The sequence below is a fragment of the Apteryx mantelli genome, chromosome Z (genome assembly GCF_036417845.1).
Source record: "Apteryx mantelli isolate bAptMan1 chromosome Z, bAptMan1.hap1, whole genome shotgun sequence".
Classification (NCBI taxonomy): domain Eukaryota; kingdom Metazoa; phylum Chordata; class Aves; order Apterygiformes; family Apterygidae; genus Apteryx; species Apteryx mantelli.
Window position 1 is genome coordinate 66,942,158 of NC_090020.1, and position 22,883 is coordinate 66,965,040.

The window sequence follows — 22,883 nt, forward strand, 5'->3', positions numbered from 1 at the left end:
ATAATAAGACTATCTATTCAAAAGGACAGCAAAGAACATACCTTTGTTGATGATGGCGGAGTAGGAAAATTAAGCCAGGCTGGAGCAAAGTCATGCTGCGCCATTTAGGTCCAGTCTCTCCAAATCAGTGAAACAAGGCTTCAGCACCTCATGGCAAGTCCCTGTAATTGGAAAAAAAAAAAAAAAAAAGAAATTAGTACATTTCAGATGTTTATCTTACAAGATTATTATACTCATGATGTTTCAATCATTATTTCCCTTCTGTTTTCTAGTACTATTTTGTCAGACAAATCTGTTTTTGAAACTAACATAACCTCATCTGTCACTATGGCAGCACACTTGCTCTTTTAATACCAAAGTATCACAGTGATTAAATATTTTACAGGTATTGAAAATAGAACCATACCATTCACCTCATTTATAAAAGGAAATTTAAAAAAATGAAGCATCTAGTGTGAGGTCAGATCAGAAAGCTGTGGCAAAATTAGCTTGTGAAACATTTTCTGGTCCTGTCTGGAATGAATTAGAGAAGCTATTTCATTCGCTTACTAGCAGAAGCTAATTTTTCAAGTTAGTTTCTGAAAGTTCATCTCGGAGGCCATACTAAGGTTCCTCATGAAAAGACTGGATGCTCAGGGCCACCAAAACTCCCGAATTTTCTCTAGACTCAATGGAAACAGGGCATACAATTCCAGAAACACTTCCAAAAATCCAGTAAAACCCTCTAGTTTCAGAACATTTTTTCTTCTGGAAAAGCCATCTTCCCTCCCCTCCAAATAAACAGTATTTTCTAACAAAATAAAAAGCTTCTGTAGATTAACTATCTTCTTCATTACTAGTAAAAACTCAAAGGTAATAAATGACATCCCAAAAAGCAAATAATATCTGCTCAAACACTTGCACCCATACTTCTAACTCAAACTAATCTGCAGCCACAAAAAAACACATTTAGACACATTAAATCAGTTAATTTACTACACGTGGTATGCAAAATTATACTATGTTTAAGCTTTTGCAAAGAGAAAAAAGGCAGAGACTTTGAAGATAACACTGAAAACAAGAGTCTCCCAGTAAAAACTATGAAAAATAAACCAAAATACAGTATCTTGTTTAATTTGCTTAGTTTACTAAGTTAACAGTTAAATTACTAATATTATTGCACAAGCATTGAGATGCAATGCATTTTGTGGCTTACAGAAGATAACTGACCACTTCAGGTCAGGTCCTTGCCAGCAAGAAATCCTGCCAGCTTTTGATCATGAGAGAAGACCATTAGAAGAATGGGCAAGAGAATGGCTTAAGATATTAAGACCCAAGAGTACTTTTTCTACCCCATGTTCTCCTCATAGATGGGAAAACATCACTCAGTAAGCAAGAGAATACAAGATAATGTTAACTATATAATTTGAAGCTGAACTATAGCACAGAAAGGGAAGAAATGGATGAAACTACCTAAATTACAAGGACATCTGAACCACGGTCTGTAGTTAGGCAGTGCAAAATTGTCAATGATGCAGAAGTATTTTAAGTGTGATATACACACAGTTAGAAACTCAGCTAGTGAAAACATATTTAATATCCAAGTGCATTTGCTTTGGGGCACCAAATAAACATGTATTCCACCTCTGCATAACTCCCCTTCCTTCATATGCAGCTCTCATTTCCAAGTTGGAGAATCACTAAATCTTTAGAAAGGATAAGACAGATATCAGTACTGGAATATTGGCACACACACACACACAAAAAAAAAGATCTTCAGACCAAGGCACTTACAGTCTAAAAAACAAATGGAGAGACTCGGCATAAATGTACTGAGAACATAAGAATCCAAAAAACATTATCAAGTTATTGGTGAATCAACTATTAGGAGTGGGACAACAGAGGCACTAACAATGTGATTTCTTAATATATTAATCTTACTGTTTATAGAAAACTAGCCAAGTTTTCCAATACTACTATCTATCCAACTGTCATGAGAAAAGCTTATTCTTAACTCATTAATATTCCTAGCTTTAATCTTTTTCACATTAATTAAAAGTTGAGGTGAGACTCTGTGACCACCAAGTATCCCAGGACTGGAAAACTTTTACCAACCTTTGTCTGAAGCTTAAATGCAGGCTTAAATCCTTTAATGCGGACTTAGATGTTTATCCTCAAACTATGATTCAAATCTCCACATTTTCAGTTCTTCAGTTAAAACCTCTAAAATGTTTTTTTGATAAAGTCACTGAGTTAGATGATTTAATTCCTTTCCTCCAAAGCACAAAAGTGAAGTGACAGAGAGAAACCTGGACGTAAAACCAAACAATACTAACAAATACTTTAGTTTATCAATCCCAAGTTTTACCAGACATAATACATACAGATCACCACACATCATCATACAGATGCTACCCTTCCGAGGTTGCCAACAAGTCTGCCCTAGAGTGTATATTAAAATAAAGAGATTTTCATTACAAGCATGAGCTCTGTTTTAATAACCTAGCAAGTATTAGCTAGCTCTAGGATACTCTACCAACCATATCTTCCTGAGAAGGAAAACTGAGAACAGATCACAAAAAGCAAGAATGGAAAGTCAGCAAGGCTACTCTACTGCCTCAGGCTATATTTGTCTTAAACAATTCAGTCAGCCTGGTTGCCAAACATCAGTTTGATTTTTGGTTGCTTTTCAGTTTAAGTTAAACCAATGATACAGACTACATCACTTTCTTCTGCAATGTGTCCCAGTACCAAACTTCTCTTCCACCATCAGAAAAGTTCCCTCTGCTACAAGATCTGACCTAAATCTTTTTTGCTGCTATTGAGCTCTATTACTTCAAGCTATCTCCAACAGTCTGGGACATTTTTGTATACTGCATCCTCCAAAGCACTTGCAACCTCTACCCAGATTAGTACTATCTACCACTTTCATAGCATTTCAATATTAAAGTTATTAATGACAAAATTGAATACAAGCAGACCTTTGCAGAAATTCAGATACATGCTTCCAGCTTGACATCAAACAAGAGCTGCCTTTACAAAGGCTGAGGAGCTGCTATGGCAGATAAGTAATACTGATCTTTGACAGCTGGTTTCCCCGCTACTAGTTGATACTAAAGCAATCTTATTTTAGTAGAACACTTCTGCCTTTCAGAAACATGCAACAAGACTGTCACTTTTAACTAAAAATTCACCTTAACTATTTGAATAGAATGAGGGTTAATAGCACCCATACGAGCATTTACAAGAATCTGCTTTAATTGTACTGACAGACTATGAAGAACTCAGGTGTCTGCTAGCAAGTCTTCTCTTACATATATACCATACAGCAGATCGGCTACTTCATTAATACTGACAGAACAGCTGTTGTATTCCTCACATTAAAACTGCTATAAGAATTAATCTTCTTCAGGTAAATTCCACAGATCCTAACACAATGCCTCCACTGCTTTCAGAATCTCTTTTGATAACAAAAGATTAGGCTCAAAATTCATCATTTAGTTTAATTCTAGTAGCACAACCTCAAAATATAGCTGCTATTCTCTAATTAAAAAGTCATAAATGCTAACTTGGTTCAGTCTATTATTGAAGCAGCAGAGTTGCACAATTTTAAAAAGGCAAGAAAAAAAAGGTACTGAAATACTGCTACCCTCATACAATTAACATTCAAATGCATTCAAGTCTCTCTAATCAGACTGTTCAAAATATTCAATTAATCTCAGGAATAATCTCAATGCTTGATTCAAGAGTTTCACAGTGACTTTAGAAAGGATGTCTTCTATAGACAGTCCATAGATTCATCTAAATTTTATGCTTTGCTGTGTACATGGATGGCAAAATGTTCTTCAATTTTGCTTATTGTGGGGCATTTGAGAGAAGCCTGTAAAACACTGTGTTTTAGGCAGCACGCAATAATTGCTCCAATAGCCCAATATTTAACTATACAAAATTAAACTCACTAATTTTGTGAGGATCTTCAACAATAAGGCAACAAATGTCAAACAATAATGAACAGCAGGTTCCAAAAGATGTACAGTGAAAAGATTTGTTATAAAGATAACTCAGTAACACAACTTTGAGCCACAGCAGCAACTGAAATAAGAAAAACATTGCACCAAGTATGCTGAGCCAACATCCAAAAAGATTTTTTTTTTATGGTTTGATTGGTAGGGTTCTTTTGTAACAAAGTGTTTTTCACCAGTTAAAGTAGCTGGAAGCACTCATTTTTCACTTAGTTGCCTCATCTGAAAAGTATTTGGGAAAATGCAATGTATCACCTTTCCTTAAAATAAAGGTGACACTTGAGAAAAATGTAGCAGAGAGCAATTATATGAATCAGAAATCAAGACTTCTGTGGAAAAGCTAAGAAAAAACATCTAGAGCCAACTCACAATAAAGAAGACTGACCTAAAGAAACAACTCCTATCACTAGCTTGTGCTACCCTATTAAAAGAAGAAATCAAATCTGAAACAGCATAGTCAATTTTCCATACGCTATTTTTTTGTGTGTATGTGAAAGTACCACCACAGAACATGATCCCATTTAAAGTAACAATTCTGAAATTCAGAACTTCACTGAATACAACAAGGAACTATTTTAGTGATCAGGGACAAGAAAAGACTATGAAAAGAACTTGGCTTGCTTCATCTCACCAAAAGAGGGCCTAAGAGGTATTTAAACAGTGGTTATGAATATCTGTTAAGGGGTAAATTCCACTGAAAAATGAGATGTCTGTTAATCCAAAATATCATAAGAATCACAAGACGATAACGGTCACAACAGACTGCGGCTAGAAATGTAGTAGTTTTAAATATCTGAAGAACAAGATTCTTGAACACTAGCACAAATGTTTGAATCTTTGCCAACTGTTATTATGTTTCAAAGTCAGAAACTAATAATTGTAATTAAACAGTTTAACTTATAACACAATGCATGTACACAAAGATAATACTGTAATAATGAATCCACCTTTCCACATCTCACAGCGTAGCTACACAAAAATAAAGTTCATGACCTTTTTTCCTCCCTCTCTCCCCACTGAATTATGCTTCTTTAAGCCAACATAGTGTTTAAAAATCAAACATTTTAAGTGTGAAGAACACACACTGCAACCAATACATAAATTGAATTCTTAATTTTTTTCTGCAATAGAGCAGATAGAATTCAGCATGGTACAAAAAGCAAAAAACAGACTGTACTGATGGACTTGCAGATGAATTACAACAAATTGCTTCTTTAGGCTTCATCTTATATTACAATTTTGACATCAGATGCAAACTTTAATCCACTAATGCTGAGAAAATTATGCAACAGCTGAAATGACTTGTTTTACTTACAAAGCTTGTTTGGAAGCTAAGAGCCTCCATGTGGTTAACACACAAAACGGGCATGAAATACACAGATAAAGGAGAAACCTGAAAGTGTTATGCAATACATCTTAGGTTTAACAAACACACGTACCCACATTTTAGTAAAATGTGCAGTTTCTTGTGGCAAAAATAGAACTTTTTTCCCCTCATGTTCACCAGAAAAAAAGAATATTTGTCCTAAATTAGGGACATAAATATGTCCAGTTACAGATTACACCTTCCTTCACTCCTGAAAGATTTCCCTAAATAGGCAGACCAGGAATACAGGGCAGCATTTTTCTAACCACTAGTGAAGCGTAAGAGCATTACTGGCAAAGCATAGTGTAGAATCCAAGCAAACATCTGTTAGTCCCGCTCATATCTCTGCGTAGCACATTAAAAATCGGAATACAATGCAGACACATACCAGACTCATTTACAGACAGGGTAACTGAAGAGTCACTACAGACAGAATCAGGTGCATTTATTAACTCACTTAGCTACAGTGATAAACCAAGAAGCAGTTATACTGGCAAAAGCCATGGAGCAAAAGGATAAGGCAAAGAGTTATGTAGAAACGTCTGCCTTCCCCCAACCTCCCCCCCATACCAGACATCTATAAAAAGCTGGAAATAATTAGAAAACATTTGCTTTAAAGCAAACAAAAAACAAACAAACAAAAACAGAATCAGATATTGGAACCATTATGATCTAACCGGACTTGCTTCATACACTAGAAATGCATATAATGTCTCCTGCACTGCACCTGCCAACATAGTTGAACAGTAGCATCTTCCTTTACAAAGATCTCCAACCTGGTATTGACAAGAAAACAAAGGTTATGGACACCTTGAATGAACTGGTCACACAAAGATAAATTTAACTGATCACTGTTATCCTATTATAAACATGTTCCTTTTTCCAGAGTTTTCTAGCTTCACTTCTATTCATTAGATCTTTTTAGCAACAAAAATCTTCTCTCTGAATTTGTACACTTACACAAGACCAGGAACAGACAAACAGCATCTCCGGAGCTGCATAACACTCATCAGGAGTTGGAAAAGTGACTCTCAAAAATCCCTCTCAACGGAATCTGCACTGGCTGCCTACATGGAGAGAGTATCAGCAAGCTGCAGATGGGAAAGCCCACAGACAAGGAGGAGTGAGGATGGCAAGAGAAATGATATTCCAGGCTACTGCAGGGACAGAGAACGGATGAAGTAGTTGTAGCCCAAACGTTCTGAATTTTAGTTCTGTTTTGTTTTCTATAAACAGGCCAAATAAGAAAAAGCGTACCTAATTATTAAATAACAGAATGCTGAAACAACTGTGGCATATAATGTAATCTGTATTGACAGTGAACTGTTGTGATTTGTTGAAATTTTCATTTTTGTTTTTTAATGGTTTAAGTAGCTCTAAAAAATGCAATACTAAATGCATTTTCTTTTTATATTTAACTATAAACATGACCACAATTTTGTGACTCATTAGAATCAAGCTTTAAAACATGTAATGCTACCCTTATTTTCCAAGGTCTACATCTATTAAGGATTACAGTGGGGATGTCTCAAGTGAAAACGCAACTCTTCAGCTTATCAAAGGCAGGGTTACGAACCTTAAGCCTCTCCTTGTAAAGAAACATTGCTACCTTACAACATCCTTTTGCGAGCATATTGTCTACTATTGTATCAATAGTTCTGATAGTTCTGTCAATGGCATTAACAAAGATAGTGTCTCCCTGACTGTTTTCACATTCACAAAACTGTAAATAGGAAAGCATGTTTAATTGCTTACTAGTTCTAAAACTGGAAAGTATCTTTTGAAAAATTAAGACATAACACTTATAAATATTCTGAAAGACTAACTTGTATTTACTTAGAATATCAAGAAGTTTTATCCTGTAACTTAATCATAAAATTTTCTTTATTAGTTCACCTCTTGCTCTGGTACCTTAGAAATTACGTGCTTCAGTTTTAAACATTGAACCTCCTAAAGATCAGATAGCATATCTACCATACAGGCAGTTACAATCAGATGTATAATATTATATGTATATATCCTACATAATACTCAACACTATACAATAATTAGGAGTTCATATGCTTATGCCTTTCCCATCACATAAATATAGCATGAACAACTACACTGCTGTAATTGCATTTAATATATAAAATATAAAATACATATAAAACATAGCCCAAGAGTGTTCTGAACCACTTGAAAAGAGGTAGATTCTTCCCTTCATGTAACTTGTCAAATCTGACTGTGAGCCCCAAAATAGCTCTCTAGATTCCATCTCTTGGAACATTTGTGCCAGACTTAAAAAACACACAAAAACCAACCAACCAAACAAACAACCCCCCACAAACCCACAGTTGCAAAGGACTTAAAGGCAACTGCCTTTCTGGTAATTCCTTCAAAGAGCATAGAACTTCTAGGCAGACTACTCCCTAAGCAATGCTGTCTTTTGCTATCATAAGAACTTGAAGAAACATCTCTATAAACACTTTTCTGACAGTTACTTAAAAATAATGATAAAAGAAAATGCACATACTCTAAAACAGAAGAAAGCATATCAGAACATTTAAGATGACAAGGACATGAGATCAGAGACCATCCCCCCGCAATTTTAAGGGCATGTTGTTTAACTTGTCTAACCAGTATTTAGCTGGCAGAGGAAGGACAGTCCCAGTGCTATTCTCAAAAGATCCAACCTCTGTTCTTATCATGAGGGAGGTACATACAAAATAAAAATATTGCCCTAGCTCAGAAAGTTTTATTCAATAATTAAGACAGGTTTTGTTACAGTTGGTGAAATACACCGAGTCCATGATAGCATCATTTGTCTGAACTATCAGAATAAAAAAGAAGTTTTGCTTTTTCACGATGTCACTAGAAGGGGGATATGATTAAAATTGGTGGCATCACTGAAGTAAGGGAAAAGCTGGTCAATACAATAATAGCCAAAACACCAAGAATCTAAAACTATAATTTATTAAAGGATCATATGCTTTTAACCATCTCAGAAATTTACCTTACTAAATTAATTCCATTTAAATGGAGCTGACTAAAATTTTATAGGAAAAATAATTTTTAAAGTAATACTAAAAAGTACAAAACCCTGGCAGCTGAAACAAGCCCACTAGAAGCTAGAGACGAGGAAAAGTAGTTCTGTGTTTTCAACTGGGATACTTTTCACGCACTCTGAATATCCCGAAAAATTTTACAGGAGAAAGTTTCTTTAACACAATTATTTCAGAGATTGTTAGAAGAAAATTAAGATAAAAGGCAATTATAAACTCACAAGCTTCAGGTATTCTTACCTATTTAAGTGGAGCAGTAAGCTTATTAACACAAAAAAAATTAGAGAAGCTTCAAGCCATGAATTCCCAAAGCTTGATCCTGAAGGAATACATGAATTCAAATTTCTCAATGCTCCCTAAAGACCACTTAAAAACTTCAGTGTATTGATTTGCATAGAGAAATTCAGGAGCAGCATAAAGACGTTGAAAGCACATGGATATCTGCACATACATACACAGTCTCCAGAAAATCTAGAATTACCATGTATGCATACACTATGATCTTTCACCCACTGCCTCACAGACTACTATTACCATAAGTATGGCATACCAGAGACCATGTATGGGAACCTTAACTCCACCCCTCAGCTGCAAGCTCATTTGATAATCCACCCTCACCTGTCATCTAGTTTTTAGCATAATATTTGTAAGTGGGGCAGAAGAAGGTTGTAAGCCATCAGCATCTTGCATTACACTCTACAATACACTACAGCATTATTATGATGCACTAGATGAAGAATACAAAGTTATACATTATTCAGTGGCTCAGGTTTGTCCTTGCTCTTGCTGCTGTTCTGCTTCCTTGGTTATGAGCTACAGCAAGTATTTCAAATTCTTCAGTCAGGAAGATAAACCAAGCATATGTGAAATTCAGAGGGGCCCACTAACCAAGTCCATATGACATTTACCATCTACAAGAAGGGAAGGAATTTTCTAGAAGGGAACTGGAAGAGAATATTCACTATCAAAGATATGTCAAACTGACTACTGCATTTCACAACAACTAAAGAGAAAGCTATCTGTCAAGGTCAGAAGTTTTCTGGAAAAATATCATCATCAGGCAAAATTCTCACTAAAACAGAGCAACTCTTGAACAACCAAGCTGCAGACCCTACAGTTCTCCCATCTCGGGCCAGCTTCAAAAACTTGCTTCATCTGGTCTAGCATTAGCCAGTATGACATCTACAAAATTTTGCTTTTAACTAGGCAAAGATATATGCTTAAGTCCCCACCATCAGACGACACAGCTTCTCCTCTTTGTGAACTGAAATGTTCGTAATTTTTTTTTAATTAAGTGAATTAAAATAATCTACTTCCACAAAAGTTTTTTCTTCTGTTGCAAAACATTTTCTCTTAAACATCAAATTTCTTTTGTGATGCGCCCTTCCCCATTATCGCTAGTCAAGAGCAGCACTAATTTAAAGAAAAGTTTGTTTTAAACAACACTTCTGGTCTAAGACCTTGTACATTGCAATTTTTATTCCCTCTTTGAAGACATGGCTTATTAGAGACCTTGCTTGTTCTGTCATTCATTTAGTTTGAACAAAGCAAACAAGCTAATTTCAAGTTATTTTGCTGTCCAAACACAAATTTTACAGAGTTTTTCAAACTCAAAACATTGTTTCTACTAATCAAAAATTTCTGCAAAAGCATGACTATTTGAACTGAAGATTATTTCCCTCATCTTTTCTCCCTGTAAATGCACAGCCACACCCCTAACAACAGAATAAACTTAAATCTTTACAGTTAACCTTTAATGCTTTGAAAGCAATGTATGGGTGCCCCCCCCATTACAATGTACAAGAGGGCTTACAGACATCAGCAAATTTACAAATAAGGTGAAGTGTGGATATGATAATTCTCTCAAGTTCTTTGGTTCTCAGAAACGCATTGTCAACAATTCTCGTCTCTAAGTAAAAGGGAGTTGAACCTTTAAACATTTTCTCTCCCACAGGTTCAACAGATATTAAAAATAAGTTTCTAACAGTCCAATTGAAGCCCCCTCCCTCTCAATTGTGCTACTGTAGACCAACTAAAATCTGCAGTTTTAGTTTCACTGTTCCCACCATCCATCACAGAACTGTTTTGACACGAATTTTGGCACTGGACAATGAGGAAGAATAAAGAAAAATATCCATTCTTTTTTTCTTACCTCTTGTCTCATCTAAAAAAAAGTATGAAAACTAAGGTTACCTGCAGACCACCAGGGGTGGGAGGATGTACTCTGTCAGAACTATCTGAACACCTTCTAAAGTCATATGCCATACTGAGAAATGAGTATATGGAGTCAAACTACATTAGTCAATCTTTCAGTCATCGAAACCAACACCTTCTCTAGTATAGACACAGCCCTCAAACCTAATTTCACAGCGAAAAGAAGAAAAAAAAAACAAAAAAGTCTGCGTTTCTACCTAGTGCTCAAGTACCTGATGAGAGGATGACTCAACTGAAGAGCACTACCTTTGTCCTGTATAAGGATCTAGAAGGTCAGCATACTTTGTAAGACATTCATGTTCTGAAAATCCCAGACATGTCCCTGCTCTTTATCATACTTTCATATATAGATATGGTTTAAATATGGTTTATGAGCCACACAGATTAGGACACTTCTCTGAATCAAATATATTACTGTCACAGAAATCAAAACACCTTTTAAACAGATATTTGAGGAACAAAATTAACAAGAAAGCTTAGAAAGACTTGTTCATTACTTTTATTCCAAAAAGCTTCTTCCGCTGTAGCAGAATCTAAGAATAAAAAAAAACTACTTCATAACACAGAATAATTTCATATTTAAAGGGAAAATACAACTGGGTTCCTTCTGCTTGAAATTCTACACTTGCAGTACCACATAGTAGGAAGATGCATATATACTTATCTTTTTTTCCTCTGCAAGGGTCAAAGTCCAAAAGCTGAAGCATTAGTGCAATAAAATTGCCACTTAGTTCAACATACATTATGTAACAAAATCACCAGGAATGTTTCTGCACTTTGCAGTCTTCACAAGGAATCTTAAGAAAAAGCTTTTGAAAAAGGTGGTAGTTTTGACATATACCAAGAGTATAATGCAGAAGGACAGTTTCAACTGTTTCCCAGAGTATGTTTACCCAAAGTAGAAAACGACTATAGAAGAGTTGATGGCACCAGATTTCTCCCCTCTGTGTACAGCTTATCACTTACTGTGTAATACTATTGCACAAAAACACACAGTAACAAAAAGTAAAAAGCATGCTAAGTCTCATTCAAGTTTGTTTTTAAACAAGGTCTGCAAATAATTCTCACTACAGAGGGGAACTTGCTCTTTTTTCTTTTCTTTTTAGTACTAAGAGTAAGTACTCCAGAAGTCCTCCATGGACCAACATTCTCAAACTATCTTATCCACACAATTTCAGCAGAGGAAACTCACAACAATGGAAAAAAATAACAAAGTATATTAGCTTGTAAAGTACTAGCAAATCTAATTATCTGCACAGTTTCCCTACATCACTTTATAGATTTAATTACACTTCAGCTTTGTTGCAAGTTTAAACTCTGCTTACACTTAAAAGCTTCCAACAGCACAGTTCATTCCTACAGTAGAGCAACCTACACCGTTTAAGACACCTTTACAATACAAATGTACCCATTTTAGGATTTTACCAGAATAACTGTATCAGTAAAAGAGCCAAGCTGCTGACATTATTCCAGTACAAAAGCTATGTTTACAACAAGGCTTAAAGTATAAGCTCTCTGGGGCAAGGACCTTATCTTCATACTTGCCTGCAAACCACTTAGCAGACTGTCAGCACTGTACAAGCAAAAACCTAAAGAAGGTATTAAAATGGACCAGCATGCTAGGCATTTTCTCCTCAATGGGCCTCACCCAAAACTATGAATTTTGCTCAGGGTACACAAACACAGCAGTAAAGCACACCTGACTCTCAAATGCATATGTAGACAAATAAGAACTGCAATTATGAAGTAAAAACACAATGAAAAGAGGAAGAAAAAAAAAGCTGTCCTACTAGCAGCCAGAAATGTATAATGAAAGAGTTAATTTAACAAGACTAAAAGGCAAACTTTTCAACAAATCAACAAGAAAAACAGAGTCCAGAGAAAGAAGTCACTCTAAACAGTAAGTGTTCTACAGAGGGGGATGCAGCTCCCTGATTTCAGTGACAATCCCTTGTCAAGGGGTGTAAGTTTCTCATACTACTCAAAGTTAATAGCTTAGAAAAAGTATCACTTTTTCTAGGAGCTGAGGCACTTGTATTACTATGTGATGGGCAAGCAATAGACAAAGCTTAATGAGACGGTCACTTACGCTTGTATTCTTTCCATTTACCAAATGGTTTGAAGCAAAACACAAGCTACTCCAACTAAAAGGAGGAGGAAGATAATATTTCTCTTTTGGTTTACTTCCTCTATAGGTGGCTCAATTCATCCAGTCTAAGCAGTCAATTCCCAGCCACAGTAAGAGACTCAAGGAGAGCCCCAAGCCACAGCCAAGAGACTACAGAAAGACTCCTATTTATGTTCCGCAGTCTTCATGTTTTCAAAACAGCAAAATTAAAACAGAAGTTAAAATAACAAAACAGCAAGGCCATTCAAAGAAACCAAAATACTGAAGCTAGATCAACCTTTAGATACTGACAAGACAATTCACAACATAATTACTTCAGTGATCCTAAAAATTTATTTAAAATAGTGATTTAAATGTGAGTCTTTTACTTGTGGTCAAAATAAGTCACAGGGAAAAAAACCCACCACAGTAATCCTTTGACTCCGTTTCTTATGCTTAAAGTCACTTTTCTACTAGGCTTCAGTACAAGATGCCTTCCCAAACATCTCTGCAGTGTCCTTAGAGAGATTCAACTGTTTTTATTGCTCAGTATTACTGGTACTTTAGTACTGCAGAAGCTCTGAAAAACTAAGAAAAGGTGGCTACTAAGGTATATGTGTCACTTTTACCAGACACTCAGCCTACAGTCTACCCAATAATGCTTTAGTTATTTAAAGCTTTATGAATAATGGGGGAGGGGTGAAGAATTTAATAAAATTACCACTGACTTTTGAATTAAGTTGTTCTGTCCATCTTAATTTTCTTTGAGGAAGTAGCAATTCAGCTGAAAGCAAACCTGCAGAGAAATTATTGTAAATACATTTATTTCAGTATTTAAACTATATCCATCTTCAGAAATGTTCCCCCACTTGGGAGGAAAGTTGGGGAGCAAACAGCAATACTTCTAACAACAACATTGGTTAGTTAACCAGCCTGCCGGTACCTGAACCCTTCCAGTTTTTTGGGTTTTTGATTATGCTATAATTTACAACTAGATTCATATTTATTTCCATCACAGAATAGGAAATTACCCTAAATGCAACCTGAAAACATCAAACTATTAAAAAAAAAAAGTTTGCATATGCAGTAAACAAGTTTTTGGTAATGAGTATTTAGCCTCCATAAGTGTGGGAGGAGAAAAAAAAAAGTCATGCTACATTATGAGACCTTCATGTTGAAAAATGTCTAATGCAAATGCAAAGGCTGAAACGCCATTCAACAGACTTGAACAAGGAGCGCAACAGATCATTCCTGAGATTACAATATCAACACAGAGAAAATAAGTGACCTAGAGATTCAGTCTAGAAATATGTATTTAATTTCCTCCCTGCCCCTCAAAATTACACTCATACTTATGCACTGCCCTTTTCTGTAATACATATATGCTTACATTTCTTAAAGATATTTATTCAATTAATTATTAAACACTGCAAATGAAAATTAGATTCTGCTAGCTTAAAGTTCTCAAAAAAATCCAGCATCTTCTTTTTCACTATTCTACTGACAAAACATTTACGCAAGTATAAATTGACTAATGAACACTACAATACTTACCTAACCCAAGAGGACTGCACAAGGTGTTACTTCTCTGTGATTTATACTTTTCCAGTTTGTCTTCTTTGAGATAATATCCCAAGTTCTTGCTGATACTACATTTGTAGCTGTTTGACATAGATTTCACCTCACAGAATCAGCTACCCATTCTTCCTGCTTACAGATTCCACAAAGCTATTTCCAAAATTTGCCAAGTCTCTGACTTTTCTTTTTTTCCTCTCACAGCTTTTTCTCTTCTTTATTCCATGTACATATCACTATAACAAGCATCAGCTCCAGGTGAAATAAATACACTTTTTATGCCACAAACAGTAAAGCTGAAAATCCAAATTTCACATCTGAACTGAGGAACATTTCCTAGCTTCAGATAATAGAGGCATCTGTAAACAACAGCTATCTGAATACCACCATATTGCTTATTGGCAACAACATTTTTCAACAAAAATATTAAATAAAATATAAAAGAAAAAGTGATAAACAATTTTCTATTAGACTCTTCATTTAGAAAATAGGTTTCATTGCAAAACAAAAAAAAGTTATGTCAGAAAAACTAAAAAATAAAATAAAAGTAAAAATATCTGCCATGAAACTTTTCAACAATGTCTCTCCAGTGACTCAGGCTGCTTTTGACCTGGAGCCAGTTAACAAAACTAGTTATGCCTATGACTCAAACAGAACTTGGCTTGGAAAAGAAAAGTAACTAAAAGCAAAAAAGCACTTTATTTTGACAGCAGAAGTATTCAGAACTTGATAAATTTAGCCACGTATCCATGTCATGTGGACAAAAGTGTCCAAGGGCAAGTTGTTCTGCACTTCTTTTCTTGAGAAAGCTCAAGTCTTCAAATTTTCAATTCACTTCCTAGATGTCTACTGATTGTTTCAGAAGCGTTTTCAGGAGGAAGTACTTGGACAAACAATTCCAGGTCAGTGTCTGATACTTCTCCCCTTTCAAATGAAGCAACTGCTGCAGGTCAGTTTTCACCTTTCTCCCATTAGCTGAAGCAAAAGGCTCCAAATGTCCAGAACTCTCTTTGTAATCCAAATTGCCTATGGGAAAAAGAACCAGAACAATCAGTTTTTCCTCCGAGATCTGAATTAACATTAGACAAGTACATAAATCTGAATCTTAACAAGGAGAAACACATGCAAGCAGGCCACCAAACCGAATACAGAAGCATCAGTTAAACCTTCATTCACGTGCTGGAGAAAGAAGTAAGGGTATTTATTAGGGAATACAGCATAACAGTGAAAAGGTTCCCCTGTCCTTCTACAAACAGGCATCTCTTCCAATTTCTAAGAAGCAAAAACCAAACAGAAAGGAGGGGGCTCGCTTTTTTTTTTTTTTAAGGGAAAGGAAAAAAAAAAAAAAGCTACAAAAGGCACCAAAAGAGGAAGCCGCTGATCTGGATTAAGAACGCCCAGTAAAAGCGCAAAACAAAAACCAACAAAGACCAAAATCCCGAACGGTGAAGAGCTGCCCGGGGAATCCCGAGGGCACCCCGCCGGGGAGGGGGCGCCGAGCCGGGCGGCGCTGACAAGCGCAGGCGGCTCCCGCCGGCAGGCAGCCTGCCGACCGCGGCCACGCTTGTTTTCGAAGTGTCTGGGGCCGCGCACGCAGCTGCCCCGCTCGCCGCCCCCGCCCCCGACGGCGCCTTTTGTTGCCGAGATGCGGCGCGGCCCGGCAAGGCTCCCCGGGGCCAGCCCGCGCTGCGCGCCCGCCCGCCCGCCGCCACGGGCCCTCGCCGCGCCGCCCGCCCGCCCCGGCCGCCGCCGGGCCCGGGAAGCGGCTGCCGCTCGGCGCCCGCTGCCCTTCCCGCGGGAGGGAAGGAGGGAGGGAGCCCCCCGGCGGCGCGGCGCGGGCGGCCCCGCGCCCGCACGCCGACACCCGCCCCAGCCCACGGGCTCCGCCGACCCCGGCGCCGCCGCGCTCCTGCCCCCGGCGCCGCCAGGCCGTACCTGGCGGGCGAGCTGGCCCCGGGCCCGGCGGCGGCGGCTCCCCCGAAAGAAGCGGAGGGTCCCGAGCGCGAGAGCGCCGCGCTGCTCCGCTCCGCTCCGCCCCGCACACGCGCGCACGCACCACCCACACGCTCACCGCACTCACACACACACATACACACACACCGCTCGCCTCGCTCCCAAAATGGCGCCGCTCCGAGCCGCAATGCTCTGCGCGCCCAAACCTCGCGAGAGCCGCGGCGCCGCGGGACCCCGCCGCGAGCCAGGGGCGGGGCTTCCAGGGGCTCCGGCCGCGCTGAGGAGGAGTTTCCAAGCCCCCCCTCTGCCGGCGGGGAGCCCCCCTGCTGTGACGTCACGGGAACAATCCCGAACGTTCCGAGCGGCTCCGAGGGGGAATCCCCAGCGCGCGCACACGCGCGCGCGCGCGACCCAGCTGCGGCGGCCCCGCCCGCGGGGACTCCCCGCCGCCGCCGCGGGGGCGGCTCGGCCGTAATTAACCGTGTGGCGGCGCCGCCTCTCCGCCTAGAGCTGCTCCTCGTCCTCCTGCTCCCTCGCTGCGCTGCCGCGTACCGAGCGCCGGCGGGTGCGGAGCGCGGCGGCGCCGCGTGTCGGGAGCGCGCTGCGGGAGCGCAGCGAGCAGCCGCCGCCTTCCCCGCTCGGAGCCACGGCCGCGGGGGCGGGCGGCGAGCGCGGCCCCGTCCCCCGGCTCCGGCGAGGGAAGTGCGCGGCCGGCTGGCGGGAGCGCAGCGCGGCTGCGGCGGAGCCTCCTGCTGCCTGTGCTTGCGAGCAGAGCAGAGCCGCGGAGGGCATGCTCGTTTGGGCAAGACTAAGCAGGGCCATTCAGAAATATGTAACCAGAGCTAACAAATGCAACAGAATTACATCACTGCACTAAATGGATTGGAAGCGAGTAAGAGGAAAAGCGGCTATAATCACCTTTTTAAAAAAAAAAAAAATGAAACAGTAGTTTCATTAAAAATAGCTTAAACTTATAAATGTAGTGAAAATATGTTTCAACCACTTGCAGTTATTCTATTTGTGCCTTTTTGGAAGAAACATAATGGATTTTGCAGCCCTCGGCAGGGCTCTTAACTAAATGTCTAAATTAGCTTGTTGCAATTTTGAAATCTCATTTCCATTGCAGGTCAAATTATTTTGCAATGAATTATATGAAAAATTAAATATACTAAATTATGTTTAAATACCATTAGGATACTGGCATTTTTATATCTTGCATTTGATTCTGTATTTTCTTTTATTGGCAGTTTCCTTTATGAGATTTAAATTATTGTGGGAACTTAAATTATGGACTGATTTTACAATAGTTTTCTGACTCCTGCACAGGTTTTAAATGTATTTTAAACGTGTATATGCTCTCAATCAATTTTTATCATTTGATAAAATTATTGGAAAACAAGAATTAACAGCTGAGCAAATTAGAGAGTAGAAAAGTGCACAAGCATTTCATCTAAAAAAACTTGAGAAAAACCCAGAAAGTTCTACAGTCTCATTTACTTTCTGGCCAATTCTGAGTAGTCAACCCCAATTCTATTAAATTTCTAAGTACTCTACAGCAATGGTATTTTTTTGGGTGGCTATCACAATCTTGATTGCATTGCAATCTTATTTCTCTACCCCACCCTTTAAATTGTTTGGTCTTCTATTTCCATTGACCTGTGCTGCAAAAGCTTTCCAAGTCCGGTGAAGGAGCATACACCTTGCCCCTCAGGTACTTTCCAGGTCTGTTGTCAAGCCTGGAAGCAGAGGCAGAGGCGAGAGCAGCACTCTGACAAGGAGGCTGACTCTGAACCTTGGCACTAGCAGCAGAGGCAAGTCTGATGGATCTATGTGTGGCCACTAAGACCATTAGTACCAAAACTGTCCCTGCTTTAGAGTTTCGTTATTAAAATATTTTTCAAAATAGTAATTTATAACCTACATATTGATGAATTTAAGACTTTCTTATATGTTGCAGTGGTACCTAGGAACTAATGGGTTTTTCCAGTCAGGAAAAGTCATGAGAAATGTCTTACAGGACTCACTATGCTAAGTGCTTCAGACACATATAATAAAGAGAAAGCTCTGACCAAAAGGAGCATATACATGACCCAAAGAGACATATAAAACCTAAAATATGATGGTTAACAACATTTAGAGAAAATGAGATAAAAGGTGAACTCAAAGCAACGTGAAAACAAAGTATATAGAGTCACAAAAGCAGAATCTTCAGTCCACCCTGACAACACACATTTAAGGCAATCTTAATGATCTGAAACGATCTTTCAACTCTGCCCAGCTATTTTGAGCATCTTCTGGCTTTGTTATACATCGTACATTGTGGATATCAAAACAGATATAGTATGTAGCAGGATACTATCAATTCATCCATATCAATCCCCCCAATAGGCTACTGTTTGTGTTGCTTCACGCATAATCCTTCCATTTCCTTCCTGTGACAATAACCACATCAATATTAGTAACAGTAACCACAGAAAAAGCTGTAATAGTCACTGGGGAAATTACTTTAAAGTAGTAATGGAAAATAGGTTTGATTCATATCTCTTTAATTGTTTCATAGAAGAATGCATAATGACATTTCCCCATCAGTGAAAACAAGGCTTTGAGCCTCCGAACAGTTGAGGTGAAGTCCTTGCCTTACTGAGTTCAGTGGTAAAACTCACACTGACTTCAAATCAGAGTTCTCCTATTTTAGCACACTTAGGTCACATGTTGGGGGGTTCAAGTTGTTCCAGCAAGGTCAACAGGACCATTCTTAGTGTGTGAAGATTAGTTTAAAGGAACTGGCATAGCAGTGTGAATCTGGTTTGTGAAGAGGTGCCTGCTATGCACAGTACAACTACACCAGCAGATTCTCCTAATATACACACATTTTATACCAGCAAAACAGTGCTTTTACCAGTACAGGTCACTCTGCTTTTGTGGAAATGATTATACTATACTGATAGAAAGCATATATATTCCTATACTGATAAAGAGCTCCTAGTACAAACCTAGTCGTTGTCTGTCACAAGGAGCAAGAGCAAGGACAGACAGATTGTCAGACTGGTAAACTTGTCAAGCAATATTTATGGCAATTTTTGTTGTAAAACATGTTATTTGGTCTTCTGACCCTCAAACTGTACCTAGATCTTCAGAAGTATATACAGCACAGAGGAGGGTGGGAGCCTAGGAAAAATCTTTAGGCCAATAATAGTTTCACACATGGCAACACTCTAAATTTATAGAAACCAAAGACAATTTGAACACACTATTTTATTTTACATGCCAGGAATCCTTCCCTGGTCACTTACTGGCTGTTCCTTCTGGTATTTGCTTCTTCTGCAGGCAACTGGCCACTCCATCCCACCGTTCACTATTAGCATTTCATATACTGTATGAACTCCCACCCACAGCAGGCATATCAGGATGCATCTGCTCATCTTCTGGCCACAACTGGCTCCTCCAAACTGTTCCTAAATCTTACCTCTTCTGGGAACCAACTTCCTTAGCCTTGCCCAACCATAAAGTTCAGCTTGACACCAGAAATGTCACCCAGATTTCTTTATTCGGGGAATATGGCAAGTAACAAGCATAACACCATGTGCTGCTGACAAAACAGCACACACGGGGGCCCAACCATTCAGCCACAAATCTACAAATCTCCTTCACATACACATAATCGCTTCCTTATACAATGTATCATGATCATCTTTGTAATTCATTACTTGTTTTATTTGTATGCTAAGCACATACTGAAGCTACAATCTTCAGTAGCATCATGTGTTTAAGTCACATTATCTCTCTTTACATACTACATTTGGACATTTCTTAGGACGTTCAGCCCTCTTGTTTAATGCCACAGATATATGCAAATGTGTTTGATTATGGACATCCTGCTTTTTTAACCTGTTATCTTGCTGCTTATTAGTCACATTATCAAGTTTCTTCCTACTTCAGCTGCACAGCTGTATTAATTAGCTTTCATATGTTTCAGGTCTGCATAGGTGGGAACTTTAAAGTCAAACTACCAGGAAGACGGGCATGGGAGGAACGCTGGAGAACAGGGCCCTTGTATAGGGGGTTTCTTGTCATTAGCCCTTGCCTCTGCTGGGCTTCCAGGGTCCACCTGGATATACAGGAATCTGCCAAATGAAAACTAGGCTCCTTACCCTTTTCTAAAAAAGCTAATGGACACTGGTGGAGTCACATAAGACAGTTTGAATTTTAACATGATTTTGCCTTTAGCGAGCACAAAGCTAATCTGGAAGGATGTTAGCTGGTCAAAATCATTGGGTTTAACTAGCCAACATGATATTTAATAGGATTAGCTGTGAACAAGATCACATTTAACATCATGCTAGGGCTATAAATGGATGAACTGTAGGAAATCTTCCTGTAGTAGTTTTAGATGTTACCTTGCACACATATTTATTGCACGCTTTCTCTGGAGGTTACAGTCCCTGTAGTATAATCAGTAGATGTGGATGTTTTCCTGCATGTCAGCTGCTTTTGTCCAGTCTGGCAATTAGCCCTTACATACCACCACTGGAGTTTCAGTAAAACACCAGCCTTTGTGTAGGAGCACAAACCATTACCAAATTCAGCCTGGGCCTGGGTTTCATGGACACATTCCAGTTTTTACTAATCAGGTGGTTTTGGACAGACATGGTATGAAAGACAAACATCTCATGGGTAAAACACCATTCTTTTTATTTTTTGCCATTTGTTTGAACATAGACAGGACTAGACTTATTTTTCATGGGTGAAAATTGAAATTAAGTGGAGATTAAGGCAAAATACATATTGACTCCCACTGGTCTTTTCCCTATGTATCAAAGTCTCCCAATTTTCTAAACCAATATTTTGTTCAGCTTCACTTTCTAGCTACAGTCACCTGCCTGTGTGATCCAGAGACTCTTGTGTTGATCTGTTGTCATCTAAAACATGTCACTTGGGAAAAGTGAACAGGATCAGTACTTCTTCATTTATTTCTTAGTCTTACTTCTCTGGGTGTTTTATACTGTCTAAAAAAAGGGAAGTTGATTTAACAGGAACCTGAAGACATCATTAAAAGCTGTTTCCTGGAGGGGCAAGTTCATAAAGGCTTGGTAGAAGAGAGCCTTCGGTTGCCTTCCAGAATTTTGCCAAAGCTCTGGCAATGCAACATGCTGCATTAAAGGGGCAGGGCAGAACTTCCCTGCCAACATCTGACTGCCTGGACTGGGCGGACTGGGCCGTGCTGCTAAGAGCAGCAGGAGGCGTGCTGTGGGATCAGCTTCTAAAGAGCATGAGGTTTATAATTTGATAAGAAGGTGAACTATAGTTTAAAGAAAACACGCACATCATTGACTATATTTCAAAGTACTTCCATGGACAGCTGGTAGTTTACAGATAACAAGGAAGTTCAGAAAGAAGCATTACAACAGAAGATGACAAATACTGAAAAGCTACTACCTAAATTGCTGATCATTTACAGAAAATAAAATATGTAAAATAATGCAAATATAAACAATTAAAATGATTTATAGTTAGAATTTTTGAATGATTTTTCCATTTTTAATGTAAAAGTATAAATCTGGATTCCAGAACCTATTTATGACTTGCTTTATTTTGGCGAACACAAAAATCTGGTGTTGCTTCATTGTTCAGAATACAGTTGAATTCCACACTGTTGTGTCCTAATGACTGACCACTTATACATGAAAAATGTTTCATGCAAAGTTAAAACTGGGCAGTGTTATTTGCAGTTAGTGAAATAAAACTGATAAATGGCTCAGTGTCATCTAAACCACAAGAATTCACAAAGATTTGAACATATTGCAATATAAAATGGTGCCATCGGTACACAAATGTTATAGTACGCCCTGCTAACAAACAACTTGCCTGAAGCAATATACATTTAATAGCAGGCACTAAAATTAAAGCATTAAAGTGATCTAAATTTAACAGAAAAAGCTTCTGGAATTAGGTAGGCTGAGCAGAACATTCTTGTTGTGGAAAGCTACTATAAGAGGTTATGATGACATTAAAGCAGGAAATGAATGTAGAAAAAAAGATGACATCTCCTTATGAACAGTTTTCTTTTGTTAAATGAACTTGGAAGAGTAGGCCAACATATTTGCCACAGATGCTCAGACATGTTTTTAAAAGTCTTTTTAGTGAACCATGATGTAAGCAAAGGGTAAATCATGTGGAATTTAGACAACAGATGAGATTTAAGAACAAAGATAATTACTGGTTTTGAATGACTGAAGTACTTCTGTGTAATATGATGGGGAGAAAAAATTAAACCCCTTTAGCGTATTCATCCAAATTCAGTATTCTGGGACTATATGTAATTTAAGGTTAAATTTGGGTTCAGCTCAGACTACAGTCCCTGAGATAAGTGAACAGATATGTAGTATAGCTCATATTCACGGATTGTTTATATTAGTACACGGAAGCATTGAACAAATACAATGAAATAAAGATTTACAGGAAATGCTGAAGTATAAGAAATAAAACCAGAACCATTTTAACTCCCACCAAATACTAACCCCCCATACTTAAATACAAGTCTTAGAGCTCATTTTAATATGAAAAATATATAATGAATTTAAAATTCAGTCATTCACTGCTCAAACTTTGACTATGTTTAGAAG

General features: G+C 38.5%; 1 protein-coding gene across 5 annotated transcripts in view; it reads right to left on the bottom strand.

Annotated features, from left to right (window-relative positions):
* GPBP1 (GC-rich promoter binding protein 1) overlaps positions 1 to 16,466 on the bottom strand; it is a 35,561-nt gene extending 19,095 nt beyond the window's left edge. The window contains exons 1-4 of one of the 5 annotated variants that reach the window (XR_010887018.1): positions 16,243 to 16,371; positions 14,287 to 15,333; positions 13,461 to 13,528; positions 42 to 161 (exon numbers count right to left, since the gene is read on the bottom strand). Coding sequence is in view for 4 of the 5 variants with exons in the window: in XM_067316495.1 (XP_067172596.1) it covers positions 42 to 104 (63 nt within the window). In the remaining variant the exon portion in view is untranslated. Of the gene's footprint in view, positions 1 to 41; positions 162 to 13,460; positions 13,529 to 14,286; positions 15,334 to 16,242; positions 16,372 to 16,399 lie in introns of those variants that run through there. The other 4 variants (XM_067316495.1, XM_067316496.1, XM_067316494.1 and 1 more) reach the window with 4 other exon arrangements.
* Between the last annotated feature and the right edge of the window lie 6,417 nt (positions 16,467 to 22,883).